We start from the raw sequence: 16,439 nt of genomic DNA, 5'->3' as shown, positions 1-16,439 counted from the left end.
ATATCGTCGACCTTGCTATAGAACTCCGGACAGAGCCCAAGGCAATGATGAAGGAGAACTGTCGATACTATGCCGTGACTACAGATATCTGGACAAGTCTAACTATGCAGAGTTATGCTGCTCTAACGCTTCATTACTTGGATTTACAGTTTCGTCCTTGCAATTGGACTCTAGAAGTTGCTCATTTTCCTGGTCGTCACAGTGGTGAGGCCATTGCAGAGAGTCTGACCCAATTTTTCAAGCAATCAGGCCTAGACCCAAATTACTGTATGAAACTTATCCGCGACGGAGCTTCCAACGGTGTTCTCGCGTGCGAGTTGTTCGGAGTTCCGCATATGTCTTGCATAGCTCATTCGCTTCATCTTGTCGTCGCGGGTGCACTCATCAAGCGTAAAGCTCGGCGAAAGGCGAAGGGTGACGAGGCTGCAGTCTGTTCGGTAACTACGGTATTATCGCCACTACGCGAGCCAACTACGGTGGCTTTTGGCTCTCCGTTGGCGCACACCGATGCCGGTACAGTGCGGGGGGAGAATGAAGCGGAACCGTGGGAACAAGAACGAGCAATTGGTGAGCTGGCCGAATTACTTAGCGAGTGGCAACATCTGGAGCAATTATTTACGCTTAATGAAGTGCGCGATCTCGTCCAGCGCTTTCGGAGTCTTGCAGTGTACTTTCACTCCTCTCAAAAGGCGACAAATCGGCCCGACGAGATTCAACGAGAGCAGTATGCAGTTGATGAGCCGTTCCCACAAAAACGACAGCCTTTAAAGGTAGTGACGGACTGTCCTACCCGGTGGAGTAGCGCAAGGAACATGTTGGCTCGAATGGTGGAGCTGAAGAAACCATTGAAAGGTTTTTTTTGCTACCTTCGTTCTACTGTGGGTGAAAAGGAATTTGATCGGGCACGAAGTCTCTTCGAGCCTGATGGCAAAGACTGGTTCACAATCACGTGTTTGTTAGTAATATTGGATCCCATAGCAGCAACGTCAGAGCTTCTTGGTGGCCAAGGCTACCCTACTCTTGCTCTAGCATATCCGTGTCTTCGGCAGATTCAAAGGACACTTGAACGAGACGATTTGTTCGATAAGGAGGCATCGCGCGTTCGGAACGCTTCGTACAAGAACGCTGTGCTTGATCTCATGACAAACGTACGGCTAGCTTTTTCGGACCTCTTTCGAAAGCGCTTCGAAGATATTCCTGCAGAGCTCCTATGGATTTCTTATCTGGACCCGAGACTGACCAACATGGAGGGCCTTAGCAGGGAAGAAGCGGTCAAAGCTACAAATGGTCTGATTGACGCCACCATCGACTTGGCAATGCTGGGTCATATACAGCTAGCGCAGCAAATGAGTGATCAAGACGAGAGTATCCCATGCGAAGAAACCTCAGCCTTTTCTAAGAAGTAACGCACCATTGCTATCGAAGGTGTGTTTGGAAAGCGAGTACAGCGCGATTCAATGTCGACAAATTCGACTCGAGAGAGACGTATTCAAACACATTGTACAGCCGAAGTGTACCGCTATTTGGACGAGGTGGAGGATGTTACATTTGATGTCGATCCTCTGGAGTGGTGGAGAACACGTGATTCCGAATTTCCTAACTTGACTCCACTTGCCCGAAAATGGTTAGCGTGTGTCGCTACCTCAGTACCAACAGAACGTGCTTTTTCTTCAGCCGGAAATACGGTAACAGCCAAGCGCAGCTCTCTCGATCCATCGTTGGTGCGCGATCTTCTCTTCATTCACGACAATTTTGTATACCCCGAGTGGAAACCAGCGGAAAAAGATACGAGTATCCCCAACATAAGTAAGTCAAGTTCGTCTTAAGGTAGCTACGAGTACTTTCTTAAACCATTGGAACACCTGCATTTTAAAACCTACCGATTTACGCGGGTTAGCTGACCTCCAGCTTATGTTGATACTTGTGAATCACAAATTGTGATCGTGCCACACAGTAACTTGATCCTGGTGAGCGAGCATTAAAACTGTTATCTGTTTGAAGAGGGTTTTATCGTGAGTTCGGTTGAGTTGGAGGCCAACTCGTGAGTTGGAGGCCAACGTTGACAGGCTTACTCTTCAGAAAGTAGTGAGCGTCTATACACCGTCTACGGAACCGCTGAAGTTTTCGAATGAGAAGGCTGCTTCTTGGTTTCTTTTAGCAATATTATTACAATGTTTCCTTTTATTGACAAGCTTACATAATTTATGTCGCCGTCGAGGGATCTCGAAGTTCTTACGCCTTTCTCATAAATACAACAGCTCCGAAGTTTGGAAGAGTGAAACATGAGGGCAGTATTCCACATCTTTACATCGTCTTGTCGTTGCTCTAATCACCGTACCGTTATATAATACCGTACGGCGTACTGTATTGTTTAAAAGTACCTGTAGTTCGTCAGGTGATGCGGTTCCTTCCGATCTGGCGCTTCAACTTCATTCCATAACTTAAGAGGCAGCCATTGTTATGCCAATTGTGTCACTGATGGCGCTGGAGGCCACGCTCCTCGTGTTGCAAATCATGGTGACCACCGACTGCCTCAGGACATTCATCGTCGCCGCGACGGCTGCAGTGCCTACCGATTTCGATGCAGTCAACGCAACTGACGCTCAGGATCTCTTCAATCTGCTGGCCCCTCCAAGCTACGTGCTGTGTGTCTGGATGCAGCTCTTCTTGTGCTTCACGTTTGGAGTCTGGCTCGGACCCAAGTCCACAGCCGGCACCTTCATCGCTCGATACTCCACTCCAGCATCTCGTGAAGCTCTGTTCCTGAGCTTAGCACTAGGCGTCACCTCCATTTCTGCCATACTATGGGACTCTCTAATGTTGCTTGACAGAAGGTGCTTAGCCCCCATTGCGCTGCTCTTCGTATGGTGCGGTTCCCTTCCGTTCTACTTGGTACTGAGTCGATCATATCGAGCTCCAAACACCCTCGTGGACGTCATTATCTTCACTCTGGGGGAATTTTCAGTGCGTTTATACTTCACGTGGCTCACTGGAGCTGTTATCTTCGGGGTTCTTGATACGCTTCAGTATTTACACGGCGACTACTTCAGCTACACCGTCTACGTTCAGCTCATGGGGGCGATGCTAGCGCTGGCATTTGGACTTTACATGCAGAGTCGTGACCCTGTGGTGGCACTGATGGCTACATGGTTCCTCGTTGGTCTTGCATACAGGAAATGCACCTTTGAAGGGGACGCAAAGGAGACGTTCGAGAAACTACAGACCGCAGCTCTGGTGATAAAGCCAGTGTTTCTACTAGTGCTGATCTTTGACGCCGTCCGAAGTCTTTGTCACTTTCTCCAAAATGTAAGCACCACCGTTATCCACCTTGAAGTTGAAGACATCACACTAACTTCTAGTATCTAGTTTGCGCGTGACAGTGAAGATTCGTCCAGAAGTGAGGAACATGTAGTCATCGCTGTGTATGGGACAGTGTGAAGCAGATTTCCTGTCTCTGGTTGTAGTCGAGGCATCTTAACTGTCCGGAATATTTGAAGCTACAGAATCAAACCGTTAAAGTTTTTGCTCGTCACTTTTCTTTCTGCCCACTCGTTGTCAAGGCCGCACTAAAAACCATGGAAGGCACGTCCTTCGCTCTTATCAATGGCGCCCTCTTTGTGATGCAAGCAGTCGTGAACATTGTGTATGCCAAGCGCTTTGTGGCAGTAGCACGAGAGTACGAGACGCTGATCACCCCTGCAAGCTACGCTCTGGTACTGTGGATCCTCGTGTATGCACTGGAAGCGGTGCTGGTCGTTGTCGATGTTTTCGCGCCCCGATACTCGATGTTCGCTGACGCCAACCAACCAGCGCAACTTCGGATGTGCTTTGGCATAACGTGTATTCTTAACACCATTTGGGTGTTCTTATATGTGTCGGGGCATGTGTACGCGTCCACCGTGATCATCTACGCGTTATGGTTGGCCATTCTGGTGCTGTACGTCTACGCCGTTAATGACCGGAATGCACGCGAGACCGGACCGTTCGATTGGATCCTGTACTTGTGCAACGAGCTCCCAATCTCAATGTACTTTGCGTGGGTTACCACCTTGGCTTTCACCCAACTGGCGATGTCGATGCAGCACTCGAATCACGCTTATCTGGGTCTCACTACCTACGTCTCGTATCTCTGCGTCGTCATCGTGCTGGGACTGCTGACTTCAAGATACGCACAAGACTTGGTCGCTGGTCTTGTCATTGTCTGGTACCTCATCGCAGTTTCGATCAAGCATGTGCAGTTCCCGCAATCAGTACAGTGCATGGACACCGCCGTTCGAGCGTGCGCTGGAGAGGGAGCAGCGATCATCGCTGCTGTGCTGGCAATCAATCTTTGCCAGTCATTTATGGAAGACAGGTAAGCTACATCCTAGCATTTCGCTTGTCCGGGAATAATAACGAGCGTGTCTATTTGTTGATTTGCGATTTCGGAGTCAAGTCGTCCTCCAGCCTCAGGCATGGGCTCGGGAATGGCTGTCGTCGCGGGTGCCACCTACGGCTCCGCCGGTGCATAATAGCGCAGTTCCTGCTGTTCCTCGTGCTACTGCTCGCGTTTCGATTGCCGTGCACAACGCTATAGGAGTTCCAGTCCCGTAGAAATTGTCTGAGCCCAGTTGCTCGAATAACGAAAGTAATTTTACGGTATCTCTTAGCCGGCTTTCAATACCTTCATGTCGTTTTTTTATTGTTTTTTGCTTAAACGTACAGCCCTTCCCGTAGATCCCAGGTTGTGGATTTTGCTCACGTAGTACACCAGACCATCAAGGACACCACTCCCCTACAAAATACCTTTCTTCGAGTGACAACTCTCGATTCTCGACTTAGTAGGCGTCTCTACCAAGATACTTTATCCTCCGAGAACGATCGCCAAACAACTCAACAATGTGTTCGGGATACTATGGGAAAAACCTACAAAGAAACGACTCCAAGGAGCTAAACTTCTGGCCAACCGACAAACCAGCCGAGTATTTGACATGTGCGACTATCCTGGATACAAGTTTCTGATTCTATACATGTTGTCAAACGAACTGAGCCACAGACTCAAACTGGTCTTGCAAATACTCACAGGATGACATCCGGCGTTCTCGAGTGTCAACATGCATATAAGTCCTATTTAGAATGATTAACTAAAATAGAAGTCAACATTCATTTCGTTTTTTACTGTTCTGGTGTATTTTAACCCTTTCGCATAATCCAAATGGCAGCGCGTATTCATTTTGCGAATCGTGTAGGCTCTAGGATACTTCGAAGTAATTATTATGTAAGCAATTGAAGTTCTTGTTGGGGTTCGTACAGTATTGAGTTCAACTTTTAAATCCGAATTAAAAGCAATCCATAAGCGGGTCACTAACACGGGCATAGGTCACAACCGCGGTGATACAGGCAAGCTGACCGCGCATCTGTAGGTAGTAGTCAGCGCGATATTTACGCGCGCAGCGGGTATACCTTAGCACCTTATGAAAATTAGCGTCTCAACAACTTAAACTTTTCACGCACTCAAATCTGTTTTAACCCTTTCACGCGTCACTGGCGTTGACGGGGTCACACAGCACCTTGCGCTAGAGGAAGTTATCTTCCGAGAGTATACAAACTCTCAGTGAACGGCAGTTCACTTTATTTAAAGAGAGCGAAGTGACCTAAATAAGGTAGATTGTAAACTGAGTATATTTATAGGTAGGTTAAGTTTGGGTTTAATACAAACTATAAGTTACCTATAGAAATGCAATGTCGTTTGACCAATGGTTGGCTTTGAACGACCTTGGTACCTTGTACCAAATATCCCGGAGTATGACGTGTCATACACCTGAAGTGTGAAGTGTCACACTTCATGTAACCAGGGTACACTTAGGGCTACGTACCCCGTTACATCCTCCCCCACTTAGGTTCGGTTTACCGACCAATCAGAATGAAGAGGTGTTCGTCACAAACTCTCATTATCAAAGTCGAAACCATCGACTTGGCCGCATGAGCGCGGCGGAGGCCCACTTCACAGTTAGAGCCTCGAGCAACAACCTGTGCGCTCTTCGTCTAGGTCTCCAATTCGACCGTTACCATGCCTCGTGGCACTGCAAAGAGTGGTGCTAAGAAACGCTCCAAGGCTGCGGCCGGTAAGGCGCAAGCCAAGAGCACTAAGCCTTACGGCAAAGGCTCGGCACTCAAGGAGGCTACTCAGGTGGCCTCCGAGGCGATCGGTTCCTCGGGTGACGCGGCTGTGGACAAGCGAGCAAGCAAGCGCCGCAGTCCGTCGCCCTCGTCTTCAGACAATCGTCCGAACCCTCGGTTCGTAGAACATGAGCTCAACTCGGGCAGTGAGGACGGTGCCGAGTCCGAGAGCACGCACGATGCTCCTGCGGGCTCTGTGGGAGGGCACAGCCCAGTGCCCAGTGAGCACAAAGATGACAGCGTGCAGTCGCTCGCTAGTGATCAAGGTGATCACAGTCCCAGAACGTCTGTGCGCTCCGAGAGTCCGGCCGTCAAGGCTAAGGGCGTTCCCAAAGCCGGTAGCGATGAGGAAGAGAATCCTCGCAAACGTCTCTCGCTTGCCGACGGTCTTGCGCGTGCTAAGACCTCTAAAGCCAAAGGCACCAAGCCCTCAAAGAAGCGTACAGCCTCTAAGTCTCCACTCCACGAGGAGAAGGAGACTCGACACTCCTATCAGAGTATCTTCGACTCCTCGGATGAAGAGGAGGAGAAGGAGGAAGAAGAAGAGGAGGAGGGTGCGATCGTTGAGCCCCGGGAGGTCTCGAATGACCTCGACCAGCAGCAGGAGGAGTTCCAAGCTGCCCAGCGTGTGCGTGGGGGTTCGGTGGCAGCACCTGTCAACCAGGGAGCTGCCATCAACTCAAGAGGATATTGGCCTCCCGAGGAGAGCTCTGGGGCTGACCTCTTTTTAGAGGTTCTCGTCGCTCCTCGTGGCATTGTGGGCTGTCACACTTCTAGGGGCATCTATGAACGAGCCCTTGTTCAGAAAGAACAGTTGTTCGTCGACAACTTGGAGGCTGCTCGGAGTGTGCTTCTCGCGCCACACCGCATCCCTCTCAAGGACTTCACGACTTGTCGTAAGAAGCCCGAGACCCGGGGTGGTCTCTATCCTCTTTGAGGATACCCCTGGGTTATACCCGAGAACTGTCCCACGTGGAGCTCTTGTGAGGACATTTTCTGAGCATGGGTGGAGACTCTTAAGTACTCACCCACGGAGTTACGGGATCTCCATGAAGATCAGCTGCTGTCTTGCATCCTGGACCAGCGTGATCTTCGTGTGAGGTTTGCCCACTTCATCATCAAGCGCATGCTGCCAAGGGACATCCTGAAGCGCGCGGCTACTAGCGCTCCGGATGAGCGCGGGTACGGAATGTATTCATCGTCCGTACCCCGTTCGGGCAAGAAGCCCCGGACTACTTATGAAGCTGCCGCCGCTTCTGTTCCCAGATTGCGACAGCCTTCGGGCAGTCAATCAGGAGCCGTTCAATCGGCTCCCACGAGCTCTCGGAGTGGGCATAACCCCTCCATTTCACGAGGCGCTGTCGCTTACCGAGACGCCGTTGCTCCTGGAGGATCCGCTCCACGTGGAAGTGGACTTCTCCATTCCGGTCGAGCAGGGGCGGAGGTGCCCTCGTACGAGTACGAGTACTCGGCGCCTCACGAACGCCACTCTCGTCCGAGTGCTCCGGCTGCGGGTCCGACACAGAGCCCTGAGGTTGACCGCCTCCGTCAACGTGTCCTCGTGCTTGAGATTGCACTTGGCCTTGGGACTGGCGGCGATGCTGCCGCCCAGGCCCGGAATCAGGGCGAGCTCGCTCATCTTGCGGGCCGCCTGGACCTGTTGGAGCGAGAGGTCGCGAGCCTGCACCTGCGGGTGGATCGCCGGGCCTCTTCGTCCGATCTGGACGAGGCCTTTTGCATGATCCGACGGATCGAGGCTTTGTTGCCACGTCCGGAGCCGCCCGCGGTACACTCCCAGACGTAATGGTGCGTACCCGGCGTACTCAGCGTACTCGGCGTATGGCGCCGACGGATCGAGGCTTTGTTGCCACGTCCGGAGCCGCCCGCGGTACACTCCCAGACGTAATGGTGCGTACCCGGCGTACTCAGCGTACTCGGCGTATGGCGCCGACGGATCGAGGCTTTGTTGCCACGTCCGGAGCCGCCCGCGGTACACTCCCAGACGTAATGGTGCGTACCCGGCGTACTCAGCGTACTCGTCGTATGGCGCCGGGGTCCGTTCGTATGGAGCCCCTCCGGCGTACGGTCTTGACCACAGCCTTGCCGTCCCGACCGAGGCTTGCTCCGACGTCCTCGTCGACGACTGTGACCGGCCCTCGCTTCGAGGAGCGGGGTCAAGGGGGGTCTACGAGTCAGCAACCCCCTTCGGGTCAAAGTACCGCTTAAGACGTCCAACATAGAACGTCGGGTGCGTCGGCATTGACTTTGGAAGGTCGATGGTGTACGACGCACCATGTCTGGCCAGGACTGCAAAAGGTCCGATGAAGCGGTGCTTCAGCTTATTGCTGCCGACAGAGCTGACAGTGTCAAGAGATAGATTCCTCGTGTCTAGCAACACTAAGTCCCCAACCTCAAATATACTTAAGTTTCCTAGTCCATGTTTGTCTGAGTACTCCCTTTGTTTATCTTGGGCCGCTGCCATGGCATCGCGGACCCTGCTGACAATGCTCAGCTTGGTATCCATAAAGGATTCCACCTGTTTCCGCAGCGAAACTGGTCTCACATCCGAGACCTGGATGGAAAGGGCTTTCCGAGCCTCTCCCCCACTTAGAATAGAGGAGTCAGTGTCTCCTCAAAGAGTGAGAGGCACTCTGGGGTGGCGGAAGCCGTTCAAGTAGAACGGCGTGAGCCCCGTGGACGCGTGCATCGCATTGTTGAGCGCAAACTCAACTACTGGAAGCTGCGTCGACCACGTACGTGGTGCTATCGAGCACACACTGCGCAGAGTGTCCTCGAGCACTCGATTGACGCGCTCTGTTTGGCCGTCTGTCTGCGGATGGTCCGCAGTGGTCATCTGCAGACGAGTTCCCAGTAAAGGGAACAGCGTTTTCCAAAACGCAGCAGTGAAGCGCGGGTCTCGGTCCGAGACAATCGTCTCCGGAAGACCGTGATAGCGGAAGACGCCATCGACGAACAACCTTGCAATTTGTTCGCCCGTGACAGTGACGGGAACTGGAGCAAGATGTACCATCTTGCTCAGCCGACACACGAACACCAAAATTCCGGTGCTGCCGTGTCCGTCGACGGAAAGCCCAAAGATGAAGTCAAGACTCATCGACTTCCAACAGTCAGCCGGTACGGGCAGGCTCTGTAGCGGAGCCGAAAAGTGCCCTGCGGGTTTGACCCGCTGACATGTTTCGCGTGTCTTAACGTACCGGGCGACCCACTTGTACATGTGGGTCCACCAGAAGGGCTGAGAGACCGACCGAAAGGTCTTCTCGCGGCCCAAGTGGCCGCTGGAGGGCGCGTCGTGCGCCTCCGCGAGGATGTCGAATTTAAGATCCTCGTCGTTGGGTACGACCACCCGTGGAGGTTCACTGGGCTCCACCCGGTAATAGAGGAGGCCATCCTTCAACTCATATCGGTGAAGCCGTGAGTGCTGTCGCGACGAGAGCCAGTCGGACCTCGCGCTCGTTCCTGCCATAAGGAACTTGACGATAGGCGCGACAGCCTCCGTCCCGATACGCCATGCGTATCCCGATCATATAGATCCGTTGTCACCCGCGTGATGTGGGCCAACTCATAGTCAGGACGCCGAGAGAGGGCGTCCGCAAGCACGTTGAGCTTGCCCTGCTTGTATTCGACGCGTAAGTTGTATTCCGCGAAGAAGGACAGCCACCTTGCCATTCTTTGGGAGAGGTCAGGCTAGTTAGTCGCCGTCCTCAAGGACGCGTGGTCTGTGTAGATCACAAAGGGCCTAGAGCCCAGAAGGTGAACACGGAACTTCACAAGGGCATATTTCATTGCCAGGAGCTCCTTGTCGTGGACAGGGTAGTTCCGCTCGACGGCTTTGAGATACCTGGACTGGAACGAGATGACTCGTTCGTGTCCAGCCGTGTCGGCCTGCAGCAATGCACATCCGATGGCGTAATCGGAGGCATCGCAGACGACGCTAAACGGCTTCGTCTCGTCCGGCAGGGCCCGGACAGGGGCCTCTTGGAGACTGGCCTTGATGCTGTGAAAAGTATCCTGGTGCTCCTGCTCCCAGCGCCAGTCGACGTCCTTCTGAAGGAGGCTCGACAAGGGCTTAGCGAAGCCCGCGTACCCTGCGCTGTACTTGTGAAGGTAGTTGGCCAAGCCCAACCACTTTCGAAGATCCTTCTGGGATCGGGGCGTCGGCCATGCTGCTATGGCCTTGACCTTGTCTGGGTCAGCCCATGCGCTCACGTTGCCTACGAAGCAACCGAGAACTTTAATCTCTGGTGACGCGAAAACGCACTTGTCGATGTTGGCGTAGAGCTTGTTCGCTCGCATTACGTCTAACACTCGACGGAGGTGTCCTAGATGCACCTCCATGGCCGTCTTGCCTCCCTCGGCACGGCTATGGACGAATATGTCGTCGAAGTACGTCTGTACGAGGGTACGCAAAGGGCGGAACAATTGCGTCACCAGGCGATTGAACGTCGCCGGGGCGTTAGACAAGCCCTGCGGCATGACGAGCCACTCTCAAAGCATACCGCTTGGAGTGCTTACCGTGGTGAGCGGGATGTCGCTCTCTCACATCAGGATTTGGTAGTATCCGTCTACCAAATCCAGCGCACTGTACAGTACGCTCCCGGCCATGTTGTTCACCGACACATCCTTTCGTGGGATCGGTGTTTAGTCCGGCACCGTTGCGTTGTTCAGCTTGTTATAAGCGTGAACCAGACGCCACTTTCCGTTCGGCTTACGAACGCATAAAGTCGGCGTCGAGTGCGGGGATATTGATTCCCGCACCATGCCTGCCTTCGCTTTCGCGGCGAAGAAGTCATCAATGACCTCGCACTGTTCGCGCGGGAGAGGCTATTGCCTCGTGACACAATACTTTGTGCCGGGCACGAGATCAATCTCGTGCCGTACGCCTCGATACGGTGGGAGTTGGGTCGGTGGGTGTTTGTTCACCACGTCCGCATACTCCGTCACTAAAGGATACACCGGATCCTTGGGGTACTTAAGGATCTCATAACCCAAGCGCGTCTGACGCTGCTTGTTCAGGTCTTCCAGGACGCTCTCGTCCAGGACAGAAGAGGAGCTCAGCTCCTCCCGAGTGGTCTCAGGTCTCATGAGTACCATCTCAGCACTCTCTCCAGCCTTGAGGTTGGTCAGGAAAGACTCAGCCGTCATTTCCTCGAGGTTGAGTATCTCTGCAACCCCTGGCAACGGTTCCAAGTTGACACCAGATGCCTTGACGGGTAAACTGGTCTCGCCATCGAAGATGTGACAGCACTCTTCCACCGGCCTTGTCGAAGGAGCGCGGGCCCTGGCCTCCGGGTCGCTTGAAGCGACGTCGATCGGAACGAAGTTCGGATCCGACTTGAGGCGGCGGCGACGTCGTTGACGACGGCGACCGTGACGTCGAGCTTTGCTGCCCACGTCTAGGGATGTCGGCGCTACGACACCTGAGGCACTCGTGGCCTCGTGTGGTACCGTGGTACCCACACAGAGAGCGTGTTCAACGCCTTCCTCTTCAGTTAAGGTCTGGTCGACCGCGTGTGGCAATGTGTTACCCACACAGGAAGCGTATTTGACGCCTTCTTCTTCAGTTAAATTCTGGGCGACCGCGTGTGGCACTGTGTTCCCCACACAGGAAGCGTATCCGACGTCTTCCTCTTCAGTTAAGGTGTGGGCGACCGTAAGTGGAGCTCTGTTACCCACTCTGAACACGCTGTTCTCAGCGTTCGTGACAGCTGCCGCTGTCTGCGGAACTAAGTTACCCGCCTGTGGACCTAAGTTACCCACTTGGCAAGCGCCTCTTCTCGGAGCTGCCACCATCATAACATCCTCGGAGTCGTCATATACGTCGACGACTCCCAAGCATCTACCGGATGCTTTGGTACCCTGGCAGTCCTTGCGGGCGCCCCGGGTCCTGACAGAGGTGGGAGCATGACTCACCACTACTCTGTTGGACTGCGCAGGGCGGCTGGCACCGATTGCCTTGACTCGCCAGTCGATCCATGGCTCGTGCTTCTCAAGCCAGGGCATGCCCAGGATCATATCATATGGATCCGTATCAAGAACAGTGAACTGTTCCAGGCTGTCAAAGTCTTCAAACTTGACGGCCAGATCCACTTGGACGTTGGGAACAGTGACGACCTTCCCGTCGGCCAGTCGCACTGACACCGTCCCGTTGCCCTTGCTTTCTCTCAAAGCATCGGACAGCTTGTTGCTGCTGCGAGCAACCGTCTGGCGGCGTGCGAAATTCTTCGACGCCCCAGAGTCGATCAAGATTCTAAAGGGATGATCGTATCCCCGTACACATCCGTGTACTACGAGCAACCCGCCGCTGCTCTTCGCCGATTCGAGAGTGCGAAGACTCTCAGGGGCTAAGTTCCCGTGGTACGCGCCACCTGCGCACCCATCACGAAGACTTAGTTCTTCCCCAGTAGGGCGCCCCACCCCGACTGGTTCCCGGCGTTCCCCTGTCCCCGGGATCCTGGCTTCTGCCAGCGACCCTTGAGGACGGGCTTGGGGAAGGACCGTCTGCGGAGTCTTTCCGCGGGACAGTCGCGCTTGAAATGGCCCATCTTTCCCCAGCCGAAGCAGCGGATGTCACGCTGTTCGGCGGACCCGAGCTCCATGGGAACTGGTCCGTTGGGGCTTGTTCGACCGGGAGCCGACAAGGAACTCCCAGGCCACGCTGAGGCCGGCGTACGCGCCTGGCGATGGCTGAACTCTTCTTGAAGAGCCACTTGAATCGCCTCTTCAAGGGTGCTTGACTGCACCCGGAACAGCTGAGTGCGTGCGGGGTCCACTCGAAGGCCGTCCATGAACACAGTCATCTTGATGTGTTCGTTGAGTGGGTTTCCCAGTAGGGACGCCGTGAGCTCCCGTATCTCTTGCACATGCTCGTGCAGTTCGCGCCTTCCTTGTTTACACGCGAGGAAGCGCGAACGCTGGCGGTACTCGTAGTTCGCCGGGAGGAACGCGGCTCGGAGCTGTTGAGCCCAGGATGTGAAACAACATCCAGGGGAGGTTGCTTCCCGTGTGCACACCCAACTCTTAGCACGGCCGCTAAGGTTGGAGAGTGCAAAAGCAACACGCAGCTGCTCGGTCGAGATCAGAGCCGCGTCCATCGCGAGCTCTACGTCTCGGACCCAGAAGAGAAGGTTCTCGCCTTCCTTCCCTTCATACGGCTTAACCTTAAGCCGTATTGGCTTCGGGTGAGGCGGATTTACTTCCGCCGCCGGAGCCTGCAGGTTCTCCCGCACATGCGCGATGAGGCCCTGCTCGTACGCGTCGAATGTATTGACGCGCTCGAGCTGCTCAGCCGGTGTTGATACCACCAGTCTCTGCAGGGCCTCCATCCCGAAGATGCCTGCCATCTTCCGAACCGACTCGACCTGAGAGTCGTTCATATGGGAGAAGTCGTTCCTATCCATGGCAACGAACTTCGGAGAGGTTCAGGTAGTCTACCCGCGGTGGCGTGGATTGACTACGAGTGCTACCAAGTGTGACGGGGTCACACAGCACCTTGCGCTAGAGGAAGTTATTTTCCGAGAGTATACAAACTCTCAGTGAACAGCAGTTCACAGGTCCCCTCTTTAATTAAAGAGAGCGAAGTGACCTAAATAAGGTAGATTGTAAACTGAGTATATTTATAGGTAGGTTAAGTTTGGGTTTAATACAAACTATAAGCTACCTATAGAAATGCAATGCTGTTTGACCAATGGTTGGCTTTGAACGACCTTGGTACCTTGTACCAAATATCTCGGAGTATGACGTGTCATACTCCTGAAGTGTGAAGTGTCACACTTCATGTAACCAGGGTACACTTAGGGCTACGTACCCCGTTACATGTAGGCTCTAGGATACTTCGAAGTAGTTATTATGTAAGCAATTGAAGTTCTTGTTGGGGTTCGTACAGTATTGAGCGTTCAACTTTTAAGTCTGAATTCAATACAATCCACGTTCAACTTAAACTTTTCACGCACTCAAATCTGTTTTAACCCTTTTACGCGTCAATGGCCTATACAAAACCAACACAAATCATTATAGAAGGACGACGAATGCGCCTTTAGGAAAACCACGGTACTTCAACGAAGCACTGCGTTCTTCATAATCACGACAGAGGTGTGCTATGGATAGACTACTCTTCTAAAAGTTCTTTTCTAGCTCCCTTTCAGATACCGTATTTGAGATCTCATTCTTGGCAGCTTTCGCAACCAACTTTAAGGAGCAACGTGCGCACAACAAGAGTCTTGTTACAGGACTGAAAGCTGCTAGACGTAGAACAAGAAGGAGTACTTCATCTACGCGCGGAGATCGACGCCAGTTTCGGAGCACATGCAGGCCAAATGCTGATCTTTGGCAGTGGAGACTGCAGCCACGTGGAGGTTCAAGAGGACTCCAAAATCAAGTTCCATGTGTCGTACATTCACTGTCTAAGCTTCAGGCTGTCCGTTTCCTTCTCAACTTGGCCGTTATCCCTTCGACCGGAATTGTGCACAAACGGGGCTGCAGTGACGATGGGGCACTGGGCCACCTCGGTGCTGAGAGCGTCTTGGTAAAACTGACCGGCTTTGGTCTTCGACAGAGCACAACCGACCAGGATGTGGGTGGCGACCGCCACACGGCTGTCGTAACACCAGCCGAAAAGATCTATACGTGGGGTCGCTACCACGGCAAGGAGGGCATACAGTGGCACGAATCCTGTCGGACAAGTATTCGCTAAAGATGAAGCATATGGAGCCTTTCTTGATCAAGGCCTTGAACACAACGTCGATGTCGGTGTGGTAGCTCTTTCAATCTGACACACGCAAACGACAGCTGCGTGTACTCGTGGGGACTGGGAGAAATGGTATTTACGCTAGACTACTATCTAAATTTCCGGCAAAATCCCACTGAGGCATACCCAACTGATGTTTGCGTGCGTTCATTCAAACACGCCAGGACATTTTACAAAGACAGCTACTTTATCATAGCCATAGCCTTCATATAGTTTTGCATGGCGGTAGTGTGAATCATGGTTTGCAATGGGGTTTCAATGAGTATGAGCTGGTGATTGACATGGAAGATTGGACGCTCAGGAAAGTTTTAGTTAGAACTTTGGTCAGTTGTTTTACTAATGAAGAAGTGAGGAAGATACTGACCGAGACCCTACCGCGCAACAACTCCAATAAAGAAGTCTGACGCACTGACGGGCCTATTAACTCTCCCCTCACACTTCAGCATGTGTTTCCGCTCTCATCGACGTGGGCCATCCCACGGCGCCGTGTGTCTCCACGCTGGGTGGGGATGAAGCTGGGGATAAGCCGACCACTCTTGATTTGACATCACCGGCGACAACATATATGCTTCGCCAAACGGTATCGATACCAGTTGTCCATGATTCCTCGAGTGTAGCCTCAAAGATCGCTTCGGTTAGCGCGGTAACACGCATTCAAACTCAGAAGATTCTGACAGCGCCGCACAGCACGGCGACTCCTCTCGCAGCTTGGACTAGCCGTAACCTGATCAGCCTCGAGGCTACTTCGAGTGTACTTGCGCCGGCTAACTACCCGCCGATGCAAGCGGCGCGACAATCGACGCTCCCGGGGTGAATATACTTGGGAGCCGCGCAGTCGCTTGCTGAAAGACGTTACCGATATCGTGAATGAATACGAGAAGACACTCACGTTCCGAAGCGTGAGTGAGCCGGGTGTTGACACCCGCAGTGGAGAAGGTGACCAGTCTCCGCGCATACACGGAGGCGCTCGCCGTAATGACTAAGAAGAATGCTGGAGTCGACGCTGGGAGGGTGAACATAAGTGCGTGATAGAATCGGTTATGTCACTTTCTGCGCTCGCAACGTGATAAATGTCACGGGTTTTAGGCAACGTTAGGCTTGTATGGAGCGAAGGGAAGAGTCACAACTCGGGAGTAGACCGGAGCGAAGACACTTGTGGGGAAGAAGGAAGATTCCGAAGTGATTGATTTATCGGAGCTTACACTGTCCTCACTACCTAGGTCATCCAATCAATTGGTGCATCCACTCACCAACACTCGTCCAATTATATAACCTACTCGTCTAATCATCGATAGCGTAATCAACGTACCGTAATCATCGCGGGATGGTTTGGTTACCGGCTTTTGAGTACTTACCGCCTGAAACCGGTACCCCTTAATACAACGCCTGCTCTCTCGTGTTGATTACAGCTTCGGAAGGCTGGCATATGTAAGCATAATATATCGGTAATACTGGATCATACCCAATCCGTCTGAAACTAAGAACTAAATGAAAGGCGGTTATTGGCTCCTAACCG

At 53.0% G+C, this 16,439-nt stretch overlaps 2 protein-coding genes across 2 annotated transcripts; both read left to right on the top strand.

Moving 5' to 3' along the window:
* Nucleotides 1–2,478: 2,478 nt before the first annotated feature.
* PITG_16350 (uncharacterized protein) lies at nucleotides 2,479–3,478 on the top strand (the record flags this gene model as incomplete). The annotated part of the gene is made up of 2 exons (XM_002897366.1): nucleotides 2,479–3,306; nucleotides 3,434–3,478. 2 exons carry the CDS (start codon nucleotides 2,479–2,481, stop codon nucleotides 3,476–3,478), a joined length of 873 nt encoding a protein of 290 aa, XP_002897412.1.
* Nucleotides 3,479–3,548: 70 nt separating this feature from the next.
* Nucleotides 3,549–4,593, top strand: PITG_16349 (uncharacterized protein; the record flags this gene model as incomplete). The annotated part of the gene is made up of 2 exons (XM_002897365.1): nucleotides 3,549–4,354; nucleotides 4,431–4,593. The coding sequence occupies 2 exons, from the start codon at nucleotides 3,576–3,578 to the stop codon at nucleotides 4,591–4,593; spliced, it is 942 nt and encodes a 313-aa protein (XP_002897411.1).
* Between the last annotated feature and the right edge of the window lie 11,846 nt (nucleotides 4,594–16,439).

The sequence above is a fragment of the Phytophthora infestans genome, genomic scaffold (assembly GCF_000142945.1).
Source record: "Phytophthora infestans T30-4 supercont1.45 genomic scaffold, whole genome shotgun sequence".
Taxonomy (NCBI): domain Eukaryota; phylum Oomycota; class Peronosporomycetes; order Peronosporales; family Peronosporaceae; genus Phytophthora; species Phytophthora infestans.
This window is presented reverse-complemented; position numbering and strand designations above follow the sequence as displayed.